The sequence below is a fragment of the Haliotis asinina genome, chromosome 3, assembly GCF_037392515.1.
Source record: "Haliotis asinina isolate JCU_RB_2024 chromosome 3, JCU_Hal_asi_v2, whole genome shotgun sequence".
In the NCBI taxonomy this organism is placed as follows: domain Eukaryota; kingdom Metazoa; phylum Mollusca; class Gastropoda; order Lepetellida; family Haliotidae; genus Haliotis; species Haliotis asinina.
The window spans coordinates 60,550,709-60,573,550 of NC_090282.1; the positions used below are offsets into that span (position 1 = coordinate 60,550,709).

The 22,842-nt window shown below is 39.5% G+C and overlaps 1 protein-coding gene across 1 annotated transcript in view; it reads left to right on the plus strand.

Moving 5' to 3' along the window:
- The window catches only part of LOC137278257 (uncharacterized), a 133,490-nt gene that overhangs the window by 13,219 nt on the left and 97,429 nt on the right, over positions 1-22,842 (plus strand). The window contains exons 3-12 of the mRNA XM_067810481.1: positions 3,686-3,962; positions 5,703-5,811; positions 7,233-7,427; positions 7,744-7,890; positions 8,870-9,013; positions 10,761-10,904; positions 12,886-13,029; positions 13,986-14,330; positions 14,469-17,204; positions 19,662-19,856. Coding sequence (XP_067666582.1) covers positions 3,686-3,962; positions 5,703-5,811; positions 7,233-7,427; positions 7,744-7,890; positions 8,870-9,013; positions 10,761-10,904; positions 12,886-13,029; positions 13,986-14,330; positions 14,469-17,204; positions 19,662-19,856 — 4,436 coding nt within the window. The remainder of the gene's footprint in view (positions 1-3,685; positions 3,963-5,702; positions 5,812-7,232; positions 7,428-7,743; positions 7,891-8,869; positions 9,014-10,760; positions 10,905-12,885; positions 13,030-13,985; positions 14,331-14,468; positions 17,205-19,661; positions 19,857-22,842) is intronic.

Consider the following 22,842-nt stretch of genomic DNA (forward strand, 5'->3'; position numbering starts at 1 on the left):
ATGATAAGCTGGTGTACATATGGAACTAGCAGATCAAGACTTCTGTATTGTTTGGAGCATGGTTTCAAGTAAACTGAAATTCTGAAACTAGGTTAATTATGATTGAACAAAGATGTAATGGTCCCTGACTGATGGGGCTACTGGTCTTCAGTTACATCAAGTGACATCTCTCAGTGCCACTGGCTTTCTTCCCATGTAGATTTGGCACAACTGAAATAATGTCTGAATGAATCTGTAAACCAGTCTCACCCACCAGACAGACAGACAGACAGACAGACAGACAGATACAAACCGACAGATGGATGCACGTACGCATGTATGCATGCATTCACACACGCACACTGCCACGATCTACATCACTTCTGGTTTTCTCTCTTAGTACAGCTGGCATGTCATGGTATTAACTGATATACCACTCTAAGAAGCGTCAAACTAATCCCTGACTCACTAGAAAATTTCACAAAATGATCGTAGCACTATGACTGTCGTAAATCTATGTGAAAGTATGGGAGTTATGATCACCTTAGCGCTACAAACGCTTTGGAAATGGGGCCCTGGATGTGACGACATTGTTTGATCCTTAATGTAATGTTGTGATCCTAACAACATTATGTACACATAGGATCAGAAAATGGGATTAGACCGTCTTATTGTTGTGTTCTGTCTACTTTTATTCTGAATGTTTGCCCATGGGTTTCAGGACATTTTGTCAACCAGTTAAATCATGAATGTCACATTTTTTGTGTCAGTGGGTCATTGAGAATCAGATTTCTTTATGAGCATGTCAGGATCCTGTTAAACTTTTAATTTGGTGATTAAAAAGAATTTTTCTTTTCCCTTTCAGGTAAAGTTATATTCTTTTATGTATTGATTGTTAACCCTGCATGACTAATGTAAATGTCCTTTGAATGGATTAATGCCCAGTTAAAAATGTACTTCCCAGAGGAGTTAAGAACACTGTCTCATTCTTCAATGTCGCTAATCTATCTGCAAGGAAAGATAAATTAAATACTGTAATAGAAAAGAATTAGATATTAATGAAGTTGTTTTGAGTTGTATGAAAGATTTACACCAGTAATCTAAGGGGATTAGGCTTTCTTTGACTTATTACGAGTTGTACGAAAGATTTACTATCATAATATGAATAATTCTACAATGTCTCAAGAAAATACTGGATTTTGAAAAAATCAGATGGCATCAATTCTGGGTTGCCGCTCATCTGATTTTAGGCCATTTCACTGCTCTTCAACCACGTTTTATTGTGATGGCGGATAATAACAACAACTCCATGGATTTTGATGCGGACTTTGGAATTTTCCACATATGCAATTCGAAATTTTTGGATTGAAAATAAGTCTGATTTCACTGTGCTTCACTGTGCATGTATATACAAGAGTGCCTTGCTACTTCAGCTTGACCACCAACATGACACAACAGACATGATGGAAATGCTGATAAAACATTTATTATTTTTAAAATATATTCACGTTTGGTTCCAATTGAAGTTTAGTTGCCATCAATTCAGTACTGCATGTCTCTGATTTTCAAACACACTAGGTCTATCTCCTAATGAGGCTTTTTTTAATGTCGTTTCAAGTAGTACAAAAGATTTATTCCAGTAATAGAAATATTAGGCATTGTAACTTGTTTTGAGTCGTATGAAATGTTCATACCAGTAATGTGAAAGGATCAAGTGTTTTTTTCTCTTCTTTTCATATCGTATTGATTGAACACTTTTCTTAGAAGTAATAGCTTGTAAACTTTGATAAGAACTTTTTTCAACTGAAAAGCAAAGAGTATATACTATCATGTTCAAGAAAATACTTCCTATCAACCAAAGCCACTGCCTGATACAAGATGTCAACAGTGAAAGTGTATGTACTTACACTCCATAACATACACTATCTGATGGTGTATAGATGTACAGTGAATAGACCCTAGTCATAGCACGAACAAGTGATCAATGGCCAGTTCACTTCGATCAACATTGCTTTCTCCATTACAATCTAAGGTTTCCTTTCTGTAGCAGTAGACCTCCCCGATCTCGGAGTTGTTTGGTGACGAGTCATCCAGGTAACACAATGTCAACCATATTGTCCAACAGAAAATCTTGTTCATCTCATCTACTCACGCATTGAAAGTGAAATGTGGACACGCACATAACCAAGAAGAGATTATTAAGAGAATATTATGTGAGGGTATTTAGCCCTTCCCATTTGGCAGAATCACAGTTTGATGTGTTCATAGCTAGGCCATGCAAAGGCTATAGTCCTTGATGTTTTTCTTTGCATATATGTCGTAAACCCAGCATTGAGTTTGTTTATTGTAGTCTGTCTGTTATTGCTGAGCCCTAAATACACAAAGTCTATTCAATCAGGGCTCTCGTGTTGTTGTGATCTGCAGATACCTGGATATGCTGCCTGTGTCTGAAAATGTTTGAGATACATGTACAAGAACTTTCTCAGAATTTCAGACCATGTGCCTGCAAAAAATAAAAGCTGTCAGCAGAAGCTCAGTTATTCCATTATTTAACTTCTCTCAAGAGAGAGACATTTTCCTGTTCTGTCTCTGTGGTTATCATCAAAATATCTTTTGTGTTTTTCAGTTAGTAAGGGTTCATGTCGTGCGTGATTTGTCTGCTTATACTTGACATTTTGTCATTGTCAACCTGCTGTATATTCTATGAATTAGAGACAATGTGAAGTGACACTGACAAGTTATTAGATACATTAGTATAGGGCTTGTTTACGTCTAGACAAGAATTGTTTCCCCTGAATACACACTGAACACTTATTAGTTTTGAACTTGTTGCTTTTTTTCGTTTAGGCCTCAATTGAGCTAATTATATTTGAAACAAATAAAACATTTTGCTTATTCCAAGACTCTTTCAAAAGTCACTAGTATTTTTGTTTCTCATTGCCTGTTTGAGATACTTAATCCCCTGGATGCCACAAGGACATATATGTCCTTCCGCTGAAGCAGCAACAGTAATTATTACAGCAGCTAATTATAGTATTGATGTATAGACATAGAAAATACAAAACTGTGGTGCACAAAAAAACGTTTTGTCATCTTCATATGTAAAATTTTAATTTCCTGATGTCCAGAATTATTAACGTACAAACCACCATCATGTATCTCTCACATACCTGAGTAAAGACAACAAATACTGGACTGGACCCATTTCACAAAGCAATTGTAAGCCAGTGATCATGTAACTTTTCAGGTAGCATTTGTACTTCCTATACTGTAACATAGGAAGTATGAAAGCTACGGGAAAACTTAGAAGATCTTAGGCTTACAAGAGCTTTGTGAAACGGGTCCCTGATTTCTCCAGCCTGGTTTGACTAAGAATTCCACATGATGTTCTTCATGATGTGTTCTGCGGTGGTGGTAGGTAGCCCATGATTAAAGCGTTCACTCACCAAGCCAGAGGCAAAAGTCGATTTCCCACATTTCTGGTGTCCCCTACAATTGCCGGAATATTGTTACAAGTGGTGTAAAACCAAACTCACTCATTCCCACATGATGTGTTTCTATACACTACATGTGAGGCCCATTTTCTGGTGTCCCCCACCGTGATATCACTGGAATATTGCTAAAAGCGGCGTAAAACCAAACTCATTCACTCACTCTATACACTATATGATATTCATGCTATTACACGTATGCCTGTCTCTTCCAGCTGTACTGGGACCACTGACTACAAGGTGGCCTGCGGAGAAGGTACATACAGGGGTACAACAGGAGCCACAACATCCACAGACTGCCAGAACTGTGCTTCTGGAGAAATAAGTGGTGCTGGAGCAGCGGCCTGTACACCATGTCCTGCCGGCAAGACTTGCAGTGGTGGTGCCATCACTGGTGTCTGTCCATCAGGGGAGTACGCCCTGGAAGGGGATGCTACCTGCAAGACCTGTCCAACTGGAAGTATCTGCCCAACAGTCACTGGACCACCACAGGTGAGGATAAATCAGCTTCATTGCTTGATTTCGTATTGTATATATTTCAAGAATGATACTCAGTTTTGACAACATACAGTCATCCCTTGCAATAACGCGCTTCACGATACCGTGGATTCGGTTAAACCGTGGGGTAATCCGTGGCTCCCATAAAAAGGCCGTACTGCAATCACATCCCTTCACGAAATCATCAACAAATCCGCTGCTGCGCTCTTACGTAAACTAGTGAAATTCAGTGTGGATGGCAACGGATAGTGTTTATCTTACATATCCATTGTGTTTCACATGCTTAAAACATGCAGGGTTTTCTCAATAATAATCGTACCAACATCGTAGCAGTAACTTATGAAAGACAAGACATGCTATCAGTTGAGTTACGACGAGTACTTACAATGTTTACTGTGATGCAACACACCGCGCTTTGGTGTGGTAAGACACAGTCATCCCAGGATGTATGGTGTCAGAAACCTCATTTTATTTGATTAAATTCAATCCCAATTTTATTTATTAAAACTGTTGACAGAAACAATGGAAACACCGTGAGAACATTACCTCATTCCATACACGTACAACTTCCGCTTACCTCATTTGTGAGGGTCCGTTTTTTGCGCCTACCCCGATAGTACCAGTTTTACATTATTCTTAGCAGTCACCAACAGATTACAGTCACGTAATCAGTGGACTCCAAGACCCATTATTGACTCATTGAAGTCAGTTTCAACAATTAAATGGGCAAAATTTTGGGTTTTTTTTTAAATCAAAGTTACAAGTATCGCGGAAAGTCAGCGGTGACTTGTCAAACTGTCTCCTACCAACAGGTAACGGCCTGTGTTCATTGTCATGTTAAATATGTTTGCAGAAAACTCACATTATATACTACAGATAGCAATGTAAAATAATCTGTTACAATAGCAGCTTAATATGTAAAACATTCTGATGTAGGAATAGAAGTTCTTTGATGTAATATTATCGGATCGTTTTTACCTGAATCACCAGTACATTGGACCAAAACATCTGTGCACAGCTGATCGCTATTTCCGGCTTAGTTGAATAACAACAAAGACGTATAATCACGTGAATATACGTCTTTGATAACAGGTAGTATAACTGGTACAACAATCAAGTTATCATGTCTAGTGATTTTTTATTGCAAGTTTCCCGTATATATATATATATTTTCATTTTCAAAGTTTGTTTATTTTCACCTTCAGCGATAAGATATATTTTTGACTGGACACAATTCACGAAATAGCAGTTTTGTTATGTCCTTGCAATATATGATTTTACTTGGCCTTTGTTCCACATTATGTAATAGGTACTATAACGCGGGGGATCATCCATGGACCCCAAGACCCACGTTATGGCGAGGGATGACTGTATAAAGTATGTTAGCTTTGTGAACAATGATAAATTTAACACCAGGGGCGATTACAGTTTTTGGAGGAAGAGGTAGTGCCACACAGTTAGAAATAATGGTGGGGTTCAGGGCACTTCAGGAAAAAATTGGGGATGTGTACCACGGCACGCCCCTCTAGATCCGCCTATTAAGATTGAGTGGTTAATAGGGATGGAAACCCTTTGAACATTTAGTTATGTTTAATCATTTTCCACTTTTCCAGTCTGATAAAAAAAAATCATTATTGAGCTTTCATATATATTAGAGTTCAGAAGAGGTTCACATTTTAACTGTAAGTATAATGAAACATAACTTCACATTTCCATCTGCCTGTGATGTTGTAGAGCTGCGCAGAGGGGACTGAACCTGATACTGCCAAGACATCATGCCAAGACTGCACAGCAGGAAACTACAAAGGAGCGTCAGATACGTCTTGCAAGACTTGCCCTAAAGGTATGATACCATAGTGATACATTGGCAGGCTGGTCTTAGCTGCACTCAGTCACTCACAACCACCCTGCCACTATTCATGATATCACTGAAATGTTGCCGATGTGGCTAAAAAATGTAACACTGCACCACTCCACCAGTCAACTATCCACTCACTTACTGGGATTCAGTTAGACAAGATTAGTTGAATGACAACTAAGATCTTAGGATAAAGTTCAGGACACTTTAGGCATGTTTGATAGAGTGTAGGGTGTAGAAATCAATAATTAGTATTTGCTAAGTATTTTATCATTTTGGGTATGAAATTTATTGGCAGGTGGGTTAAAATCTTCAAAAGGGCAGGATCTTGTTTAGAGAAACAATGGACCTTCCCAGCTCTGGAATCCAGATGTTTAGTTTGTTACAGTAAGAGAAGACTTCACTATGTCCAGTGTAATACAATATTTATGAAAGAAGTGAAGGGTTTGGTATCTAATGATCGAAAGACATAGTTTCGTATTTTATTAGCAATATAGTATCGAGCAAAGTACTTTTCTAAGAATTCAACGATTGTGGTGACACTCAGCTTTCTGTAGGTCAAGCAAGGTCTAACACTATTGTGACAGAGGTATTAGCATTGTGACGTCATAACTGTAAAACACTTTGATGTCATGCGTACGGCATCACATGATGTTACTACACAATGTGTAATAACTTTTTAAAATTATTGAAAAGTTATATCTTCAACAGGTGAGTAGTAAATGACAGTAACATATTCTTCAACAATTAGAAATATCTCTTTGAGTGAGATCCATTTTCTTGGTGCCACAGAGTAAATAAACTACAGTGGTGATCAGGATAGTGTAGGTGCCCTTCAAGAAAAATACTCTGATAAACAAAAATGTTATCATGTGTTGCTTCTAACAGCACAACTGATATGTTTTCAGCGTTGTAACTGGTTGTATTAGCAGATTGCAAAGTTGTAAATATTGTGCTGAAGAATATTTATGATTCCTGAGTAAGTTGAGATACACACAAGAATGTATGGGCATAGCGTAAGACTGTTCCTTTAATTCAAAGACATGCAAAGAAACTAAACAAATCAAATATATGTGAAAGTTTAACTTAATTATCTCTTATTTTATAATGTCCATAATTTGTTTTGTGAGCCTTTTTGCTCTGCTAATTTGAGGCTTTATGAATAATTAAATCAATTTCAATCTGAACTTATCTGACCTTGTCCAAGACAACACCTTAATTTTCTGTATTGTGACTCACCTGGACAGACACATAAAAAATGCCATAGACCCAAATATGGCCATAGCTTTGTTTAGGTAACGATATCTCTACTTCAACTTGTGTTATTGCTAATTTAGCACAGGATTTAGTTCATTTAAGAATTTGAATTCTACAGCCAATCAAAATTACTTATCTTTCTTTTTCAGGCAGCAAATGTCCAAGTGCGAAACTGTCTGCACCCATCACTTGCCCATCAGGAGAATACCAGACGGCCACTGGTCAGACTTCCTGTGATGACTGCCCAGCAGGAAGTGAATGCTCGGACACGACAAAGGCTACTCAGTGTCTGGCCGGCCAGTACGCCCCTGCCAAGTCCACCACCTGCACTTCCTGTCCAACAGGTATGTGTTACTGTTTTGTAATGATACAGTTAGACAGCAGAACACTGATCACTCAAACTTCGTTGGAGCATGTGGATTATGTTGTATTCAGGGCCTGGTTTCATAATGTGATAAGAGCACTATGACCGTCATAGGTTAAAGGAATCCTACCCAATGTCTTCTACCCTTCACAAACTGATCATAGCAGTAGACATCCTACTGCCTGAATGTCATAAAGAGCCATTGTAAATAAAAAATGGATCACTCTGAAGACTGTACATGAGAAATTGATATGAGAGTGTTTAAATTAAGCAAACACTGTTTGTTTTTTTTTCAGGTAAATACAGCACCACTGCAGGGTCATCGTCGTGTACGGCATGTGTTGCGGGTGAGGACTGTGACAAGAGAAATGCTGCACCATCGCCATGTGATGCTGGAACATACAACCCGGGAGGGAATGATGGATGTCTGACTTGTAGTGAAGGTACATTCAGTCCTACACATTGGGTATCTGGGAGGGAATGATAGATGTCTGACTTGTAGTGAAGATACTTTCAGTCCTACACATTGGGTATCTGGGAGGGAAGGATGGATGTCTGACTTGTAGTGAAGGTACATTCAGTCCTACACATTGGGGTATCTGGGAGGGAAGATTCCATGTCTGACTTGTAGTGAAGGTACATTCAGTCCTACACTTTGGGGTATCTGGGAGGGAAGGATGGATGTCTGACTTGTAGTGAAGGTACATTCAGTCCTACACATTGGGGTATCTGGGAGGGAAGATTCCATGTCTGACTTGTAGTGAAGGTACATTCAGTCCTACACATTGGGGTATCTGGGAGGGAAGGATGGATGTCTGACTTGTAGTGAAGGTACATTCAGTCCTACACATTGGGGTATCTTGGAGGGAATGTTGGGAGTCTTGTACATGCTCTCTTTAGAGCTCTTTTTGTATTTGTTGCACAGGCGGGCTATTGTTGAAGTTTGCCATCTGTAGGAAACCATGTGTTGCATTGGAGGAAGTTAGCAGTGAATGTTGGATAGTGGATTACAGGATAGGACTTGATGCTATTGTTTTGTATTAAATATAAAATGCACTAGACGTCCAAATGTCTCTTAATCAATAAAAAAGGTACACCAACAAAATATTTCAACATTTCATTCCTAAAAGCACTGGAACATGTCAATGTTGGATTGAACATACCTCACATACAGAAAACTAAATTTAGCTAATTGAAAGCTGCCTGATATCTTGGTAAGCATCATAAATTCTGTAGATAAAGGGTAAGTCTGGTACCTGAGTTGATAATGTTATGTCATAATGGTCGTGTTTCATTTGCCGGGAGGCTACAATGTATGAAGTCTATTTCTTCTCTATGCCATCCTGGACTGTAGTTATGCAGCCTAAATAATTATCATAGTTGTAATCACTTACCTCACTCACTCACTTTCTGGTACTATAGGGACCTACAGTCTTGCTGGGGCTGATAGTTGCACATCATGTGACCCTGGCTACGACTGTCTTAGTCGCAGCTCTGCCCCAACTCAGTGTGAGATAGGAACCTACAACCCTGGTGGGAACGCTGGGTGCATGACATGTGGGGAAGGTAGCCCTTGACAGCCTGGACACATTCTCTATAACACTTTCCTTGATTTCGTTTTTAACGATTTTGATATATTTTGCATTCCATAGTACGCATCGTCTACCAGAAATGATTGTCTGCTTTTAAGGTTACATAACAATGATTTTTATGACTGACATTTTATTTTATGAAACAAGTCCATTCATAATATATGGATATGAGAGTTGATGGGGATTTCTATAGAGAAGTGTGTACAATGTGAATGACTACCCTAGAATGTAAGTTATGTATTAAGTCAGTTATACAGACCTTCCCATAATTTTTTAGCATAATTTTTAAATGTTTGAATGTTAAAAATTGATGACACCCCCACCTGAGAACAAAATGGGTATGCCCTTCTATTGCTCCTTTACCAATGTTATCATTTTCATTTTGTTTTCTTACAAATTTTTTAGCTGTTAAAGCATTTATGTAGTGCTCTTTAAAGCAATGTTCTTTTTAAACATTGTCAATATTTTCTAGGCTTCCTAACTCTTTCGTTTTATAAGTTGTTCATAACTAGTCTTGTTTGTTATGATGTTTGGTTTCTGTTTGGTTTTGTCTATATTCTTTTCATGTTCTTCTAATGATTATGTATGTGTGTATTTATTTATTTTATGCATATATTTAAGCAAAGATGTAAAGACATTTATCAACAAGATTGGTATAATGAAGTACGATCGTCAGACAGTGTTAATTTTTATTCTGAATTTAAATATTGTATTGAAACAGAAACTTATCTTTCGAAGCTTAAATCGATACAACTTAAGCGCGCACTAACTAAGTTTAGATGTAATGCACATAACTTCAAGATTCAAGCGGCACGTTTCACCAAATCTCCAACCCAACAAGATGTTTCTTGCCCCGTTTGTAATCTTTCTCCTGAAGATGAATACCACGTACTTTTTATATGCCCTAAATACTCAGAAATAAGACAAAAATATCTGCCCTACACCTATACCCACCAACCGTCAAGACAGAAGTTCTACATACTTCTTGGTACTGAAAATAGTGATCTCCTGTTTAAGTTAGCCGTCGCTATATACCATATTTTCAAGTTAAGGAAAATGTAAATTGTTAAAACGTATCTATTATTTTGATGTTATAAATGTATCTCCAGGTTACAAATACTGCTTATAATGTACACTTGTACTGTTGGTCTCATGGCCATATATACTAATAAAGATCTGTCTGTCTGTCTGTATGTGTGTATTTTCTCTTTTTTTCATTTTTTATGTATACTCCACCATGTTTTCATTATTTTATATGCTGTATGGTACTGAAAAGTAGAGAAACCTTTTGAGATAAAGGTGAAAATGTTTTAAGTTTTCCCTTTATCATTAGAAAAATCAAAAGGTTCAGAATATTGTGAGTTTGTTTAAAAATGAAAATTATTGTTCCTAAATATGTATATATACTGACAAAATCTATAGGTTCACCTACAAATAAACAATGGGTGATTTTGTTCATACAGTATAAAATTCATTTACGGGTAAGCACTGCTTATCTTAATAACCTCATGATGTAAGCCGTCCAGAAAACCACACCCTGATACTAACCTGATTGTATATGGTTGGTACACAGGTAACCATAGATTGTCTAAATAACTTTGCAATGTAGGACAGGTACCTGCAGGTAAGAATAGATTACCGGTACCCTAATAACTTGATCAGGTACACCAGGTATGTCAAGGTAACCAATGGTTGAGTTAAAACCATGTTCTGTATGCCAGGTACCTACAGTTTAGCTGGAGCAAGCACCTGCATCTCATGTGATCCAGGCTATGATTGTCTGAATCGTAACTCTGCCCCCTCCCAATGTGCAGCAGGGACCTACAACCCTGGTGGCAACACTGGATGTCTCACATGTTCTGAAGGTACTGGAGCTCACTTGCCCAATCCACCATCTTCTTGATTATCTGTTCTCAGATAACTCACTAACTCTCTAGGGCAATGAGAATCTCAACATCTCAGAAGAAGACACAGTGGTCTTTTCTCTTGGATAACTGACTAAACTTATGTGATCATCTGTTATTTGCAGCCATGAACATTTAGCTATATTATCCTCATACTTTCTTGTGTACTTCAGTCCTGTATCTTCATTTTCTGTCTTTCTTCCAACATGATTTCTAAGAAAAACTTTCATACATTCATTTCATTTTTCAAAAGACATTTTGTGTGGCTGTAAGACATTACTGCTTCATATAAATCACTAATTCTCAACCGATCCTTACTGCCAAGACATCAAGTCTCATAACATCTTGTTATACCCTGAGATAACTCACCACTAATGCTCTGTATGTTACTTCAAGGACATTGGGCCTAACAGTATTGCTTGAGAATTCAACTACCTTCAGAGACAAGCTTCTGCTCATTTCCTCAGAAATAAACAGTTCACAGTATTCTCATTGTTATATCTATGCTCCTGTCTTTTGTTGTCTTTCAAGTTTCTAGTTTCCATCTTTCATCTTGGAAAATCATGCAACTGAAAAAGACAAGACATTCCTTTTATAAGTAATGTGTTTTGAAAAGTATAATGCCCATTTTCCACGTGGTTTGTGAATCTGATTTATCAACCTTTGTTTTTTAGCATGTGATAAGTTGCCATATGTCAGTCTGTGATTATATTGTCAGGAACATATGTACTTCCTGTATGGTTGGTGAGGATTGTGTCAACAGAAATTCTGCCCCATCCACCTGTACAGCAGTAACCTATAATCCGGGGTAGCCTTGGTTGTCTAGCATGTAGTGAAGGTATTACGCTACACTCCTGTCATACCCACTCAGGGTACGAGGTTCGCTTCTGACTGGATTGCCTGATGCACCATTGCTTCATGCCATTCTCCCACTCTCTGTTGGGTGATTTCTCTGAGTGATCTATTTCTCCAGGATTTCTCTGCATAACACTGACTGTGAAGACTTCTCACCAAATATACACCAGCTGTTGGTCTATTGCTCCATGATTCTCTACATTGTACAGACTGAAATCTTTCCAACTATCCACCACTTGTTGGTATTTTTTGCCAAGATTTCTCTGCAAAACACCAACTATGAGGTCTTCTCACCGACTATCCACGAGCTGCATCACTCACTGTTGGTTTCACTCACTCACTTTCTGCCATCTCCACATCCTCTGTCCCCAAGATATCTCCATGCAGCACCAACTGTGAGTTCCTGTGACTGTCAACCTTCAGTGTCACTTCCTGTCTTCAAGGCTTAACTCCTGGAGTTTATTTGTCTGATGAGCTGACCTGTATATGCATCTCCAAGCTCTCTAATGATCCCTATCTCCATAGTTCATGTGTGCAACACCAACTGGTATTGTTTCTGGTTGCCATGTCCTCCATGATCAGCAGTTTTGTGTCAGGAGCTGACAAATCTACAACCTGCCTTGATTTAATCACCGAGCAGGATACCTTCATTAAAACTGTTTTCTTAAACAATATCTGGTATATTAAACAGGTAACAGGTGTCATATATTTCACAAATATCAGATCTTTGTTCTTGTGTTTTCTTTGTTTATATTACATCAGGACACTGTAACTTTAATGCTCTATTTTCACTTATTTCAATGGTGTGTTTTTCGATATGCTTTATTTCAACTTTTATGAATGCATCTTTTAAATTGTTTCATTATCATAATGTGTTGTCTACGGTAAATGCATGCCATTCATAAACTATCATACCCTCATTGTGATATAATATCAACTAGCCACCAACAGCTGACATATTTTCAAGCATTTTTTGTTTTTTGGTGCCAACTATATATTGTTAATGTTTAAGGGTGATGAACTTGTTTATTCACTGAAAATGTTGATGATTCTGTTAAAAACTAAAGTGTTTTTTTCTCTCCTGCAGGTACCTACAGTTTAGCAGGAGCAGGATCGTGTATATCATGTGACCCAGGTTATGACTGTGCTGTCCGTAACGCGGCCCCCTCCCAATGTGCAGCAGGGACCTACAACCCCGGGGGCAACACTGGCTGTCTCACCTGCCCAGAAGGTACACTGACATACATTAACCAGGTGTACCAACACCTGCTTGTGTCTATAATTTATTCTACCTTGAAAGTAGTGGATGGCCAAGGGTTTACTCGAATATGTGGTTGTTTCCATCGTAGTAAAGCCGACACTGAAAGGTTGGTGTGCCATTCCAGTGGTTTGACTGTTGTCCAATGTGACAGATTCTTCACATGGTTTCTGTCTGTGAAGACAGATGCAGACCTGTTGGATGGAATCTCGACACATGAAACCAGTCTCAACCACCTGGGTTAAATGTCACATCACTTCACTGGCTGCCAGTATCTTCCATATCATGTACCCCTTTCAGTAGCAGACTTCCTGAAAGGTATAAAAGACCTGTCTATCCTTTGTTCTTTGAGGTCCTTTCATTTCCTGTCTTACCCCTACTATGAAACCAGATATTCATATACAGTGAAACCTTGAACTCTTTTACATAAATTGGATTTCACTTTTTATCCCGATCATTCAGTTTGGCTCAACACCTCTCATTGTACATTTTGTAGCAGAGTTTTAGTGGTCCCCAGAGGCAAGGTTTCCCTGTACACTGGTTTCAAATTATCATCATATATTTATGAATTATGTGGAGAATTGGTCATGTAATTTTATGAATTTATCAGTTTCTTTGCTTTATTAACTGCTTATTTTTATTGCCAGCATTTTATAGATGTGAAAAACAAGCAATAATATCGTGAAGGAATGCCTAATGTCATGATTAAGGTATACATGTTGTAAAAGCTTGCTGATTAACATCTTTTCAACAACATGCTTTTCTCTAGACATGCCCCCAAATCAGGGCATTCCATTTGCTGAATCAAAAGATTCTGTTATCGACTGTCACAAGTTATTTATTCATAATCATGTATTCTTTTCATATATCCAGAGTTTCTGAATATCTACATATATAATCCCATCTTTGCTGCTTGTTCACTCACTTAGGTTACTATAGCAACACAGGAGCCAATAACTGTACAGTCTGCCCTCCTGGCAAGGACTGCAGTAACCCTGCAGCAACACCTTCAGACTGTCCTGCTGGGACATACAGCAGGGAAGGGGATGCAGTGTGTACAAACTGTGGAGCAGGAAACTACAGTGATGTTGGGTCCAGTTCCTGTTCTCCATGCCCTCAAGGCAAAGACTGCACCAATTCAGCTCTACCCTTGGCATCTCTGCCAGACTGTCCAGCTGGTACATTCAGCCAAGAAGGAGATGCAGGCTGCACATCATGTGGACCAAGTCACTATAGCTCTGCAGGCGCTAGCATCTGTATTATCTGCCCAGCTGGTCAAAGTTGTAGTGGAACTGTCGTGACCAATTGTGTAGCTGGGACATATAGCAAGGAAGGGGAGTCTAACTGTACCACTTGCCTGTCAGGATATTTCAGCAAGGCTGCAGCAACCCAGTGCACAATATGTCCAGCAGGAAAGGATTGCTCTGACCCAGCTGTCCTAGGACTCAATCCACCAGACTGTCCAGCAGGTACATTCAGCCAGGAAGGAGATGCAGGCTGCACATCGTGTGGACCAAGTCACTATAGCTCTGCAGGCGCTAGCATCTGTATTATCTGCCCAGCTGGTCAAAGTTGTAGTGGAACTGTCGTGACCAATTGTGTAGCTGGGACATATAGCAAGGAAGGGGAGTCTAACTGTACCACTTGCCTGTCAGGATATTTCAGCAAGGCTGCAGCAACCCAGTGCACAATATGTCCAGCAGGAAAGGATTGCTCTGACCCAGCTGTCCTAGGACTCAGTCCACCAGACTGTCCAGCAGGTACATTCAGCCAAGAAGGAGATGCAGGCTGCACATCATGTGGACCAAGTCACTATAGCTCTGCAGGCGCTAGCATCTGTATTATCTGCCCAGCTGGTCAAAGTTGTAGTGGAACTGTCGTGACCAATTGTGTAGCTGGGACATATAGCAAGGAAGGGGAGTCTAACTGTACCACTTGCCTGTCAGGATATTTCAGCAAGGCTGCAGCAACCCAGTGCACAATATGTCCAGCAGGAAAGGACTGCACTGACCCAGCTGTCTTAGGAATCAGTCCACCAGACTGTCAAGCAGGTACATTTAGTCGAGAGGGTGATGCAGGATGTACATCATGTCCAACCAGTGACTACAGCCCCCCAGGATCTAGTTCTTGCACAGTTTGTCCAGCAGGAAACAGCTGCTCAGGAAACACTCTTGCCAACTGTAATGCAGGAACCTACAGCAAGGAAGGAGAACTAAACTGCACAGTTTGTTTACTGGGATATTACAGCAAGGCTGCAGCAGCCCAGTGCACAATATGTCCAGCAGGAAAGGATTGCTCTGACCCAGCTGTCCTAGGACTCAATCCACCAGACTGTCCAGCAGGTACATTCAGCCAAGAAGGAGATGCAGGCTGCACATCGTGTGGACCAAGTCACTATAGCTCTGCAGGCGCTAGCATCTGTATTATCTGCCCAGCTGGTCAAAGTTGTAGTGGAACTGTCGTGACCAATTGTGTAGCTGGGACATATAGCAAGGAAGGGGAGTCTAACTGTACCACTTGCCTGTCAGGATATTTCAGCAAGGCTGCAGCAACCCAGTGCACAATATGTCCAGCAGGAAAGGACTGCACTGACCCAGCTGTCTTAGGAATCAGTCCACCAGACTGTCAAGCAGGTACATTTAGTCGAGAGGGTGATGCAGGATGTACATCATGTCCAACCAGTGACTACAGCCCCCCAGGATCTAGTTCTTGCACAGTTTGTCCAGCAGGAAACAGCTGCTCAGGAAACACTCTTGCCAACTGTAATGCAGGAACCTACAGCAAGGAAGGAGAACTAAACTGCACAGTTTGTTTACTGGGATATTACAGCAAGGCTGCAGCAGCCCAGTGCACAATATGTCCAGCAGGAAAGGATTGCTCTGACCCAGCTGTCCTAGGACTCAATCCACCAGACTGTCCAGCAGGTACATTCAGCCAAGAAGGAGATGCAGGCTGCACATCGTGTGGACCAAGTCACTATAGCTCTGCAGGCGCTAGCATCTGTATTATCTGCCCAGCTGGTCAAAGTTGTAGTGGAACTGTCGTGACCAATTGTATAGCTGGGACATATAGCAAGGAAGGGGAGTCTAACTGTACCACTTGCCTGTCAGGATATTTCAGCAAGGCTGCAGCAACCCAGTGCACAATATGTCCATCAGGAAAGAATTGCTCTGACCCAGCTGTCTTAGGAATCAGTCCACCAGACTGTTTGGCAGGGACCTTTAGTGAGGAGGGGGATGCAGGCTGTACTTCGTGTTCATCAGGTTATTATAGTGCTGCAGGTGCCACTTCTTGTATCATCTGTCCAGCTGGCAAAAGCTGTGTTGGAAACACACTCTCAGACTGCCCAGCTGGAAAGCACAGTCAAGAAGGAGAATCATCATGCAGGAACTGCCTCTCAGGCTACTACAGCAGAGCTGCTGCAGATCTGTGTACAATATGTCCAGCAGGTAAAGATTGTTCTAACCAAGCAGTGATAGGAGCAGGTCCACCAGACTGTCCTGCAGGAAGCTACAGCAAAGAAGGAGATGCCAGCTGCTCCTCTTGTGGTTCAGACTCTTTCAGCCAAGCAGGATCAGAAAATTGTACCCTGTGCCCAGCAGGGAAAGCTTGCAGCGGAGGATCAGAAAGTGACTGTCTGGCTGGGACATATAGTCAGGAGGGAGAAACAGTATGTAAACCATGTCAGTCTGGGTACTACAGCACAGTTGCCTCATCCAGCTGCACGATCTGTCCTGCGGGTCGGAACTGCAGCACTCCAGCAGTCGTGTCGCAGCCTCCAGTTTGTCCAGCAGGAACATACAGCAGGGAAGGAGATAATGGATGTAATACCTGTCAAGCTGGTTACCATAGTGATGCTGGAGCCTCCGTTTGCATCATATGCCCTGAAGGTAGAGACTGTTCAGATCCAGCCATGGCAACAGTTGCCCTGCCAACTTGTGCTGCAGGAACATTTAGTCGAGAAGGGGAACCTGCCTGCCAGCCTTGTGCACCTGGCTATTACAGCACGGCAGGTGCTGGAACTTGTGTCATATGTCCTGCTGGCAGCAACTGCACTGACATCAACTCCATCACAACAACGCCACCAGACTGTGATGCAGGCTACTACAGCAAAGAGGGAGACTCAGGATGTACAAACTGTCCTGCAGGTAGAGGATGGCATAAGTACATACACACACACATGCATGATGCTCACAGCACTGGCACAACTCATGCTACAGAGTAGCTTCTCGTTCACTGCTTGCCTCTCCTTGACAGTGGCAAAGGGAAGTAATTAATATTTAGTTAGCTCTCACACAAGCATGTTGAGTTTTCACCTAATCCACTGCACTGCACTGCACATTGCAATAGAGAAAAACATCACTTGATGGTGTGACTGGTATCTTTGCTGCTTAGCAGTCATATATACCTAATGTCTATGTTGTTTGTAGATATCTTTGCATGATTTTACAAACTGCTTGTAGAACAAAGTTGTGTTGTGGAAGGTGGGAATGTGGCTTTGCTATGATAGCTATTTGCTATGTATCACAACTGAGATTGGTACTTACAATTTACAGAACTGGCCAAGCAAGTGTGGGTTATATGAGGATGGCTTTTCCTTTTTGATTCCATTCGATTGTGATAAGACTGCTAACTGGAGAGCAACAGTGACAGTGATGTTTGTGTAGATCATGGGTTAAAAAGCACAAGGAATGATGGTCATTGTAGTATGGATTATGTAGTTATTGTAATGTGGATCAGACGGCCATTGTAAACTGTTAATCTGAAGGCCATTGTGAAAGTGTGGATCAAATGGCCATTGTAAATGTGTGGATCAGGTGGCAGTTGTAAAAGTTTGGATCATTTGGCCATTGTAAAAGTGTGGATCAGATGGCCATTGTAACTGGATCATATGGCTATTGTAAAAGTGTGGATCAGGTGGCCATTATAAAAGTGTGGATCAGGTGACCATAGTCAAAGTGTGGATCAGGTGACCATTGTAAAAGTAGGAATCAGATGGCCATTGTCACGGGATCATATGGCTATTGGTGTGGATCAGGTGGCTATTGTAAAAGTGTGGATCAGATGACCATTGTGAAAGTGTGGATCAGGTGGCCACTGCAACGGGATAATATGGCCATTGTAAAAGTGTGGATCATTTGGCCATTGTAAAAGTGTGGATCAGATGGACACTGTAACTGGATCATATGGCCATTGTAAAAGTGTGGATCAGATGGACACTGTAACTGGATCATATGGCCATTGTAAAAGTGTGGATCATATGGCCATTGTAAAAGTATTGATCATATGGCCATTGTAAAAGTATTGATCATATGGCCATTGTAAATGCATCATGTTACCATATTGGGATAAACCAACAGGAAAAAATATCACAAAGATATAACTCTAACAATTAAATCAGTACTTTAACAAACTGTCATATTAGTTGGCACTTGGTTTGCCTGTCCAAACCTAGTATTGGCTGCAGGGATATGTGTTCCTGATACCTGTATAGAATTCTCTCACCATATTAATCTGTGTGTACATGTACCACGACAAAATATAATTTTAATAGATAGCATAGACATAAACAGTTCACCTCTTCTGCACAGTGTTGTATTGAATGTTATGTTGTGTCAAAATGTGTCAATTAATTGTTGTCTACAACCTCTATACTTTTGTTTCAGCACTTTGTTGCAGGGATTTTTTATATATTTTTTATTACTTAGTCACACCTTTGACTATATGTCTTTATGCACATTTACCATTTAATGTATCTCACTGTAGGAATACATTTACTGACAATCATATATTGCAATGTTAATAATGTTTTATTATAATTACTGTACCCTCTGCCAGTCATTGCAGATTTTTGTTTGATTTCTTATATTATTTTATATGCATGGATGATATTTGAAGATTTGACCCCTGCATCAACTAGGAATATTGACATAGTTACTAAGAGCATTTGCAAGACACATAATTAAGTTTGACTGACCTAAGTTGGAGATGTTAAGTTGTCATTTGCTACTTTTACTTTAAGCTGTTGATATCATCTCACTTTCTGTAAACACATACAGTATTTATACATTGGTGGATTCTAAATTTAACATTTCACTTTAGATCAGTGCTTTTAATTGTTGTTGATGCTGTCTTTACTTCATGGTGTTGATGCTGTATCGCTATACATGATGTTGATTTTGTTGTATTGTCATGGGTTTTCAAGCTGTGTCTTTGAGTGATCTTGTGCATCATTAATTGGATATTTACAACATTCAATTCAGTCATGTCAAAAGTTGTTTGGAAAATGATGCTACACATTATTAATTCATTTTTCTTTGCACAAATGGTTGATGTAAATATGCCATGTTCATGCTTAGTAAGATTATGGACTTGAAGTAAAATAGAAATGACTGGTACTCATTAATTTCAGTTCAATGATATGATTTCCGCTATTTTCCAATGATGTTTAATTGTTAAACAGTTTGAGTAAAACTTTGTCTCCTTGTGGAAGATGTAAATGCTTTGTTTACTGAAGCGTTTGATATGTCAAGTTAGTTGAGGAAATGTTGAATGTTTCAAATGTTGGCAAAGGTTGATAGTGCCACACATTGTCCATTGTACAGGTCACTATGCCAGCAGCCCAGGAGCGTCAGGCTGTACAGAGTGTGCAGCAGGGTCGTACTGCACTTCGACTGCACAGACCCCTTGTGGCAAGGGCAAGTACAGTGCAGCAGGTGGTGCCACAGCATGTCAGACATGCGCAGACGGACTTTACCAAACTTTAACAGGCCAAACATCATGCACAGACTGCCCAATTGGTAATTATAATGAATGTTTTTCATGAAGTATTGAAACAATGTTATAAAAAATATTGTCCCACCAGTTAATGCAAAATTCAACTGGATATAAGCATAATACATGTGAATAATCCAGTCTTTGAATTGTGCAAGTCTTGAAATGTTAACAACACCAAGACATCAACCTACAAATCCATGATCTGTATCAGGTAATGGCAATTCCAATAAATACTATCATTTGTCTTCCCAAAAATTAACTGCTTGACACTGAAACTGAAGTATACTAATCACACATCTTCCAATGAAGTCATCAATGAAGAATGCATAGGTTCCATCTGTTACACATGACAGCACAATGATTTGATTGTGAGTTTTGTTTTCTTGTAATTCAAAATCATAGGATTACATGACACTTTAACAAAGGCATAAGCATGCATTGTCTAAATCTAGCACCCAATCACCCTATTGTGATGGGTATGTGTTGAGTTTCAAATGATCTTGCCAGATGCAGTGATCTTGACATAACAATACATACAGTACAGTGGTGTAGTGGTTAGGATGCTGGCATCTCACACCAAAGGCCTTGGTTCGAACCCATTGGAGACACCTAAATTTGTGACCAGGGTCTCACACTGTGTTATGTCCCTGGGCAAGGCACTTCATCTTCATTGTACTCAGTCCACCCAGCTGTTAAAAATGGGCACCTGAGAGCGGATGTAAGGACCTATACCGTCATGCTTAGCACTTAGTTGCAGCTTTGAAAGTACAATCCCATTAGGGTAATATAACGCCAGAGAGCAACGTCGTATTGGATTCTAGGCGCAAAAACATTAGCGTTATTAGTCTTAACAATACATATGTCCCTTTATTAATCAATGCAAAGAACATTAACATCTTCTCATTTCCGTGCTCATAATATGTTCGTGATTTACAGTGTAACATATAACCTACAGTGTGACTTGGTAGCTGGGATTCTAGTGTTTTCTCATTACTTGATATGATGTCAACAACAGCTGTTCAACATGTGAAGCTGATTCTTCTTCATTGCCATGATTTCTTTAATTTTGTTTTTAATACCAGCAGTAAAAGGCATGTTTTTAGTTTCACTTGGGATATGATTCAAATGAGTCATAAATGATTGGTAGACCTACACTGTTGTACATATTTTTCAATTAGTCCTTGCAGGGAGAATATCAAAGTATTCTTTCATTATAGCCTAAGTGCTTTAATGAAGATATTGATCTGTTATACTACCCTATCTTCATAGGAATAATCAGATATGTTTCAACTCAAATATTTACTTACATAGACTGTATGAATCAGTTTCATGTAGTTTAGGATGATTAAAACATCCTTAACAAAAGTTATATAGTATATTTTGCTTCTCAGTACTTTATACAAGTCATTCCTGGTTATTTGTGACTACCCTTAACCAAACTGCAGACCAACAATGTCATCGTGTATCACACTTGAAACTCTATATGCTCGCCTCTAGAAACAATGGAAAAAAACACCATTCTCATGCACACTGAACTGTAATGGTTGATGTCCACTCCTTGAATAATTTACAGAACCTGTACAGGGTACGTAAGGAATCTCAACACAATGTCATGTTGACATTAGCACAAGACTCAACACATCTCATTATGACAATGCAAAGTGTTCTTGTGGTGTGTGGCCATTAATGTTTGAAGTCTCAATGCATCGCTGACCACCTTTTGTCAAGCAGCAGGTCGGAACTGGACTGTATACCAGGAATGTGGTGTATATGATTCTGTTATTGGTTCAATCCAAGATGACAGTGTTCATTATTCCTGTTAGTACCACAGTCGGCCTAGTGGCTACCCAGTGAGGGAAATTGACCAGCCGATATCACTAATCATTGTGTAACAAAGGGGAAGAAACCACTCACGACTGGGGTTTTATGTGTTTGTGTAGTAAAGTGTTGACAGGAGGTATTGACAAGAGGCATTGTTAGCTATTTGTGACTTGTTGACAGGGTCTCAAATCTAAGAGTGCGTACCAAGGTCAACTGTCCTCAGGAATAGTTTGGACAGTTTGTGACATATTTTATTGTGCCTTTGATATGAACTGGCTCTAACGAAAGACTTGCTGCTTTGATTAGTCGTTGTTTAATACCATATTGTGTTATTCTAGTTAAATAAATAAGCAAATCTGGACTCGACTATCCAGTGATTGATACCATGAACAAAGACCCATGCCAAAGAGTAGACTCTCAATCATCCAAATCGTATTGCTATCTGGTACAGCTAGCATCAATTGCCAGTTTTACCCAGCAGTCTTGATTGTGCACGTGGTTATATACCAGTTTTTTTTTAGAATGGTATGCATGCTGCTAAATAGTATTAAGTATAGATACATGTTTGTTGCTTAGTGATATTAAGTAACCAGTGTACAAATTGAGGAACATGTTTGTTAGCATGACCTACAGATCTTCATAATTGCATGACATAGACATTCATTATGACATTTATATGTATACATTTATTTCTCATTTCTGTGGCATATGTGTGTATCTCACATGTATAATCCATACTTCTGTATCTCACATGTATAATCCATACTTCTGTATCTCACATGTATAATCCATACTTCTGTATCTCACATGTATAATCCATACTTCTGTATCTTACATGTATAATCCATACTTCTGTATCTCACATGTATAATCCATACTTCTGTATCTCACATGTATAATCCATACTTCTGTATCTCACATGTATAATCCATACTTCTGTATCTTACACATTTGATCCATACTTCTGTTTCTCACAAGTATGGTCTATACTTCTGTATCTCACATGTATGATTTACTTTTCTGTACCTCACTCATATGATCTCCATTTCTATATCTCACATGTGTGATCATACTCTTGTATCATCTCACTTTTATGATCTATACTTCTGTATCTCACACGTGTGATCTGTATCTTACACATATGATCTATAGATTTATATCTCACATGTACGATCATACTTCTGTATC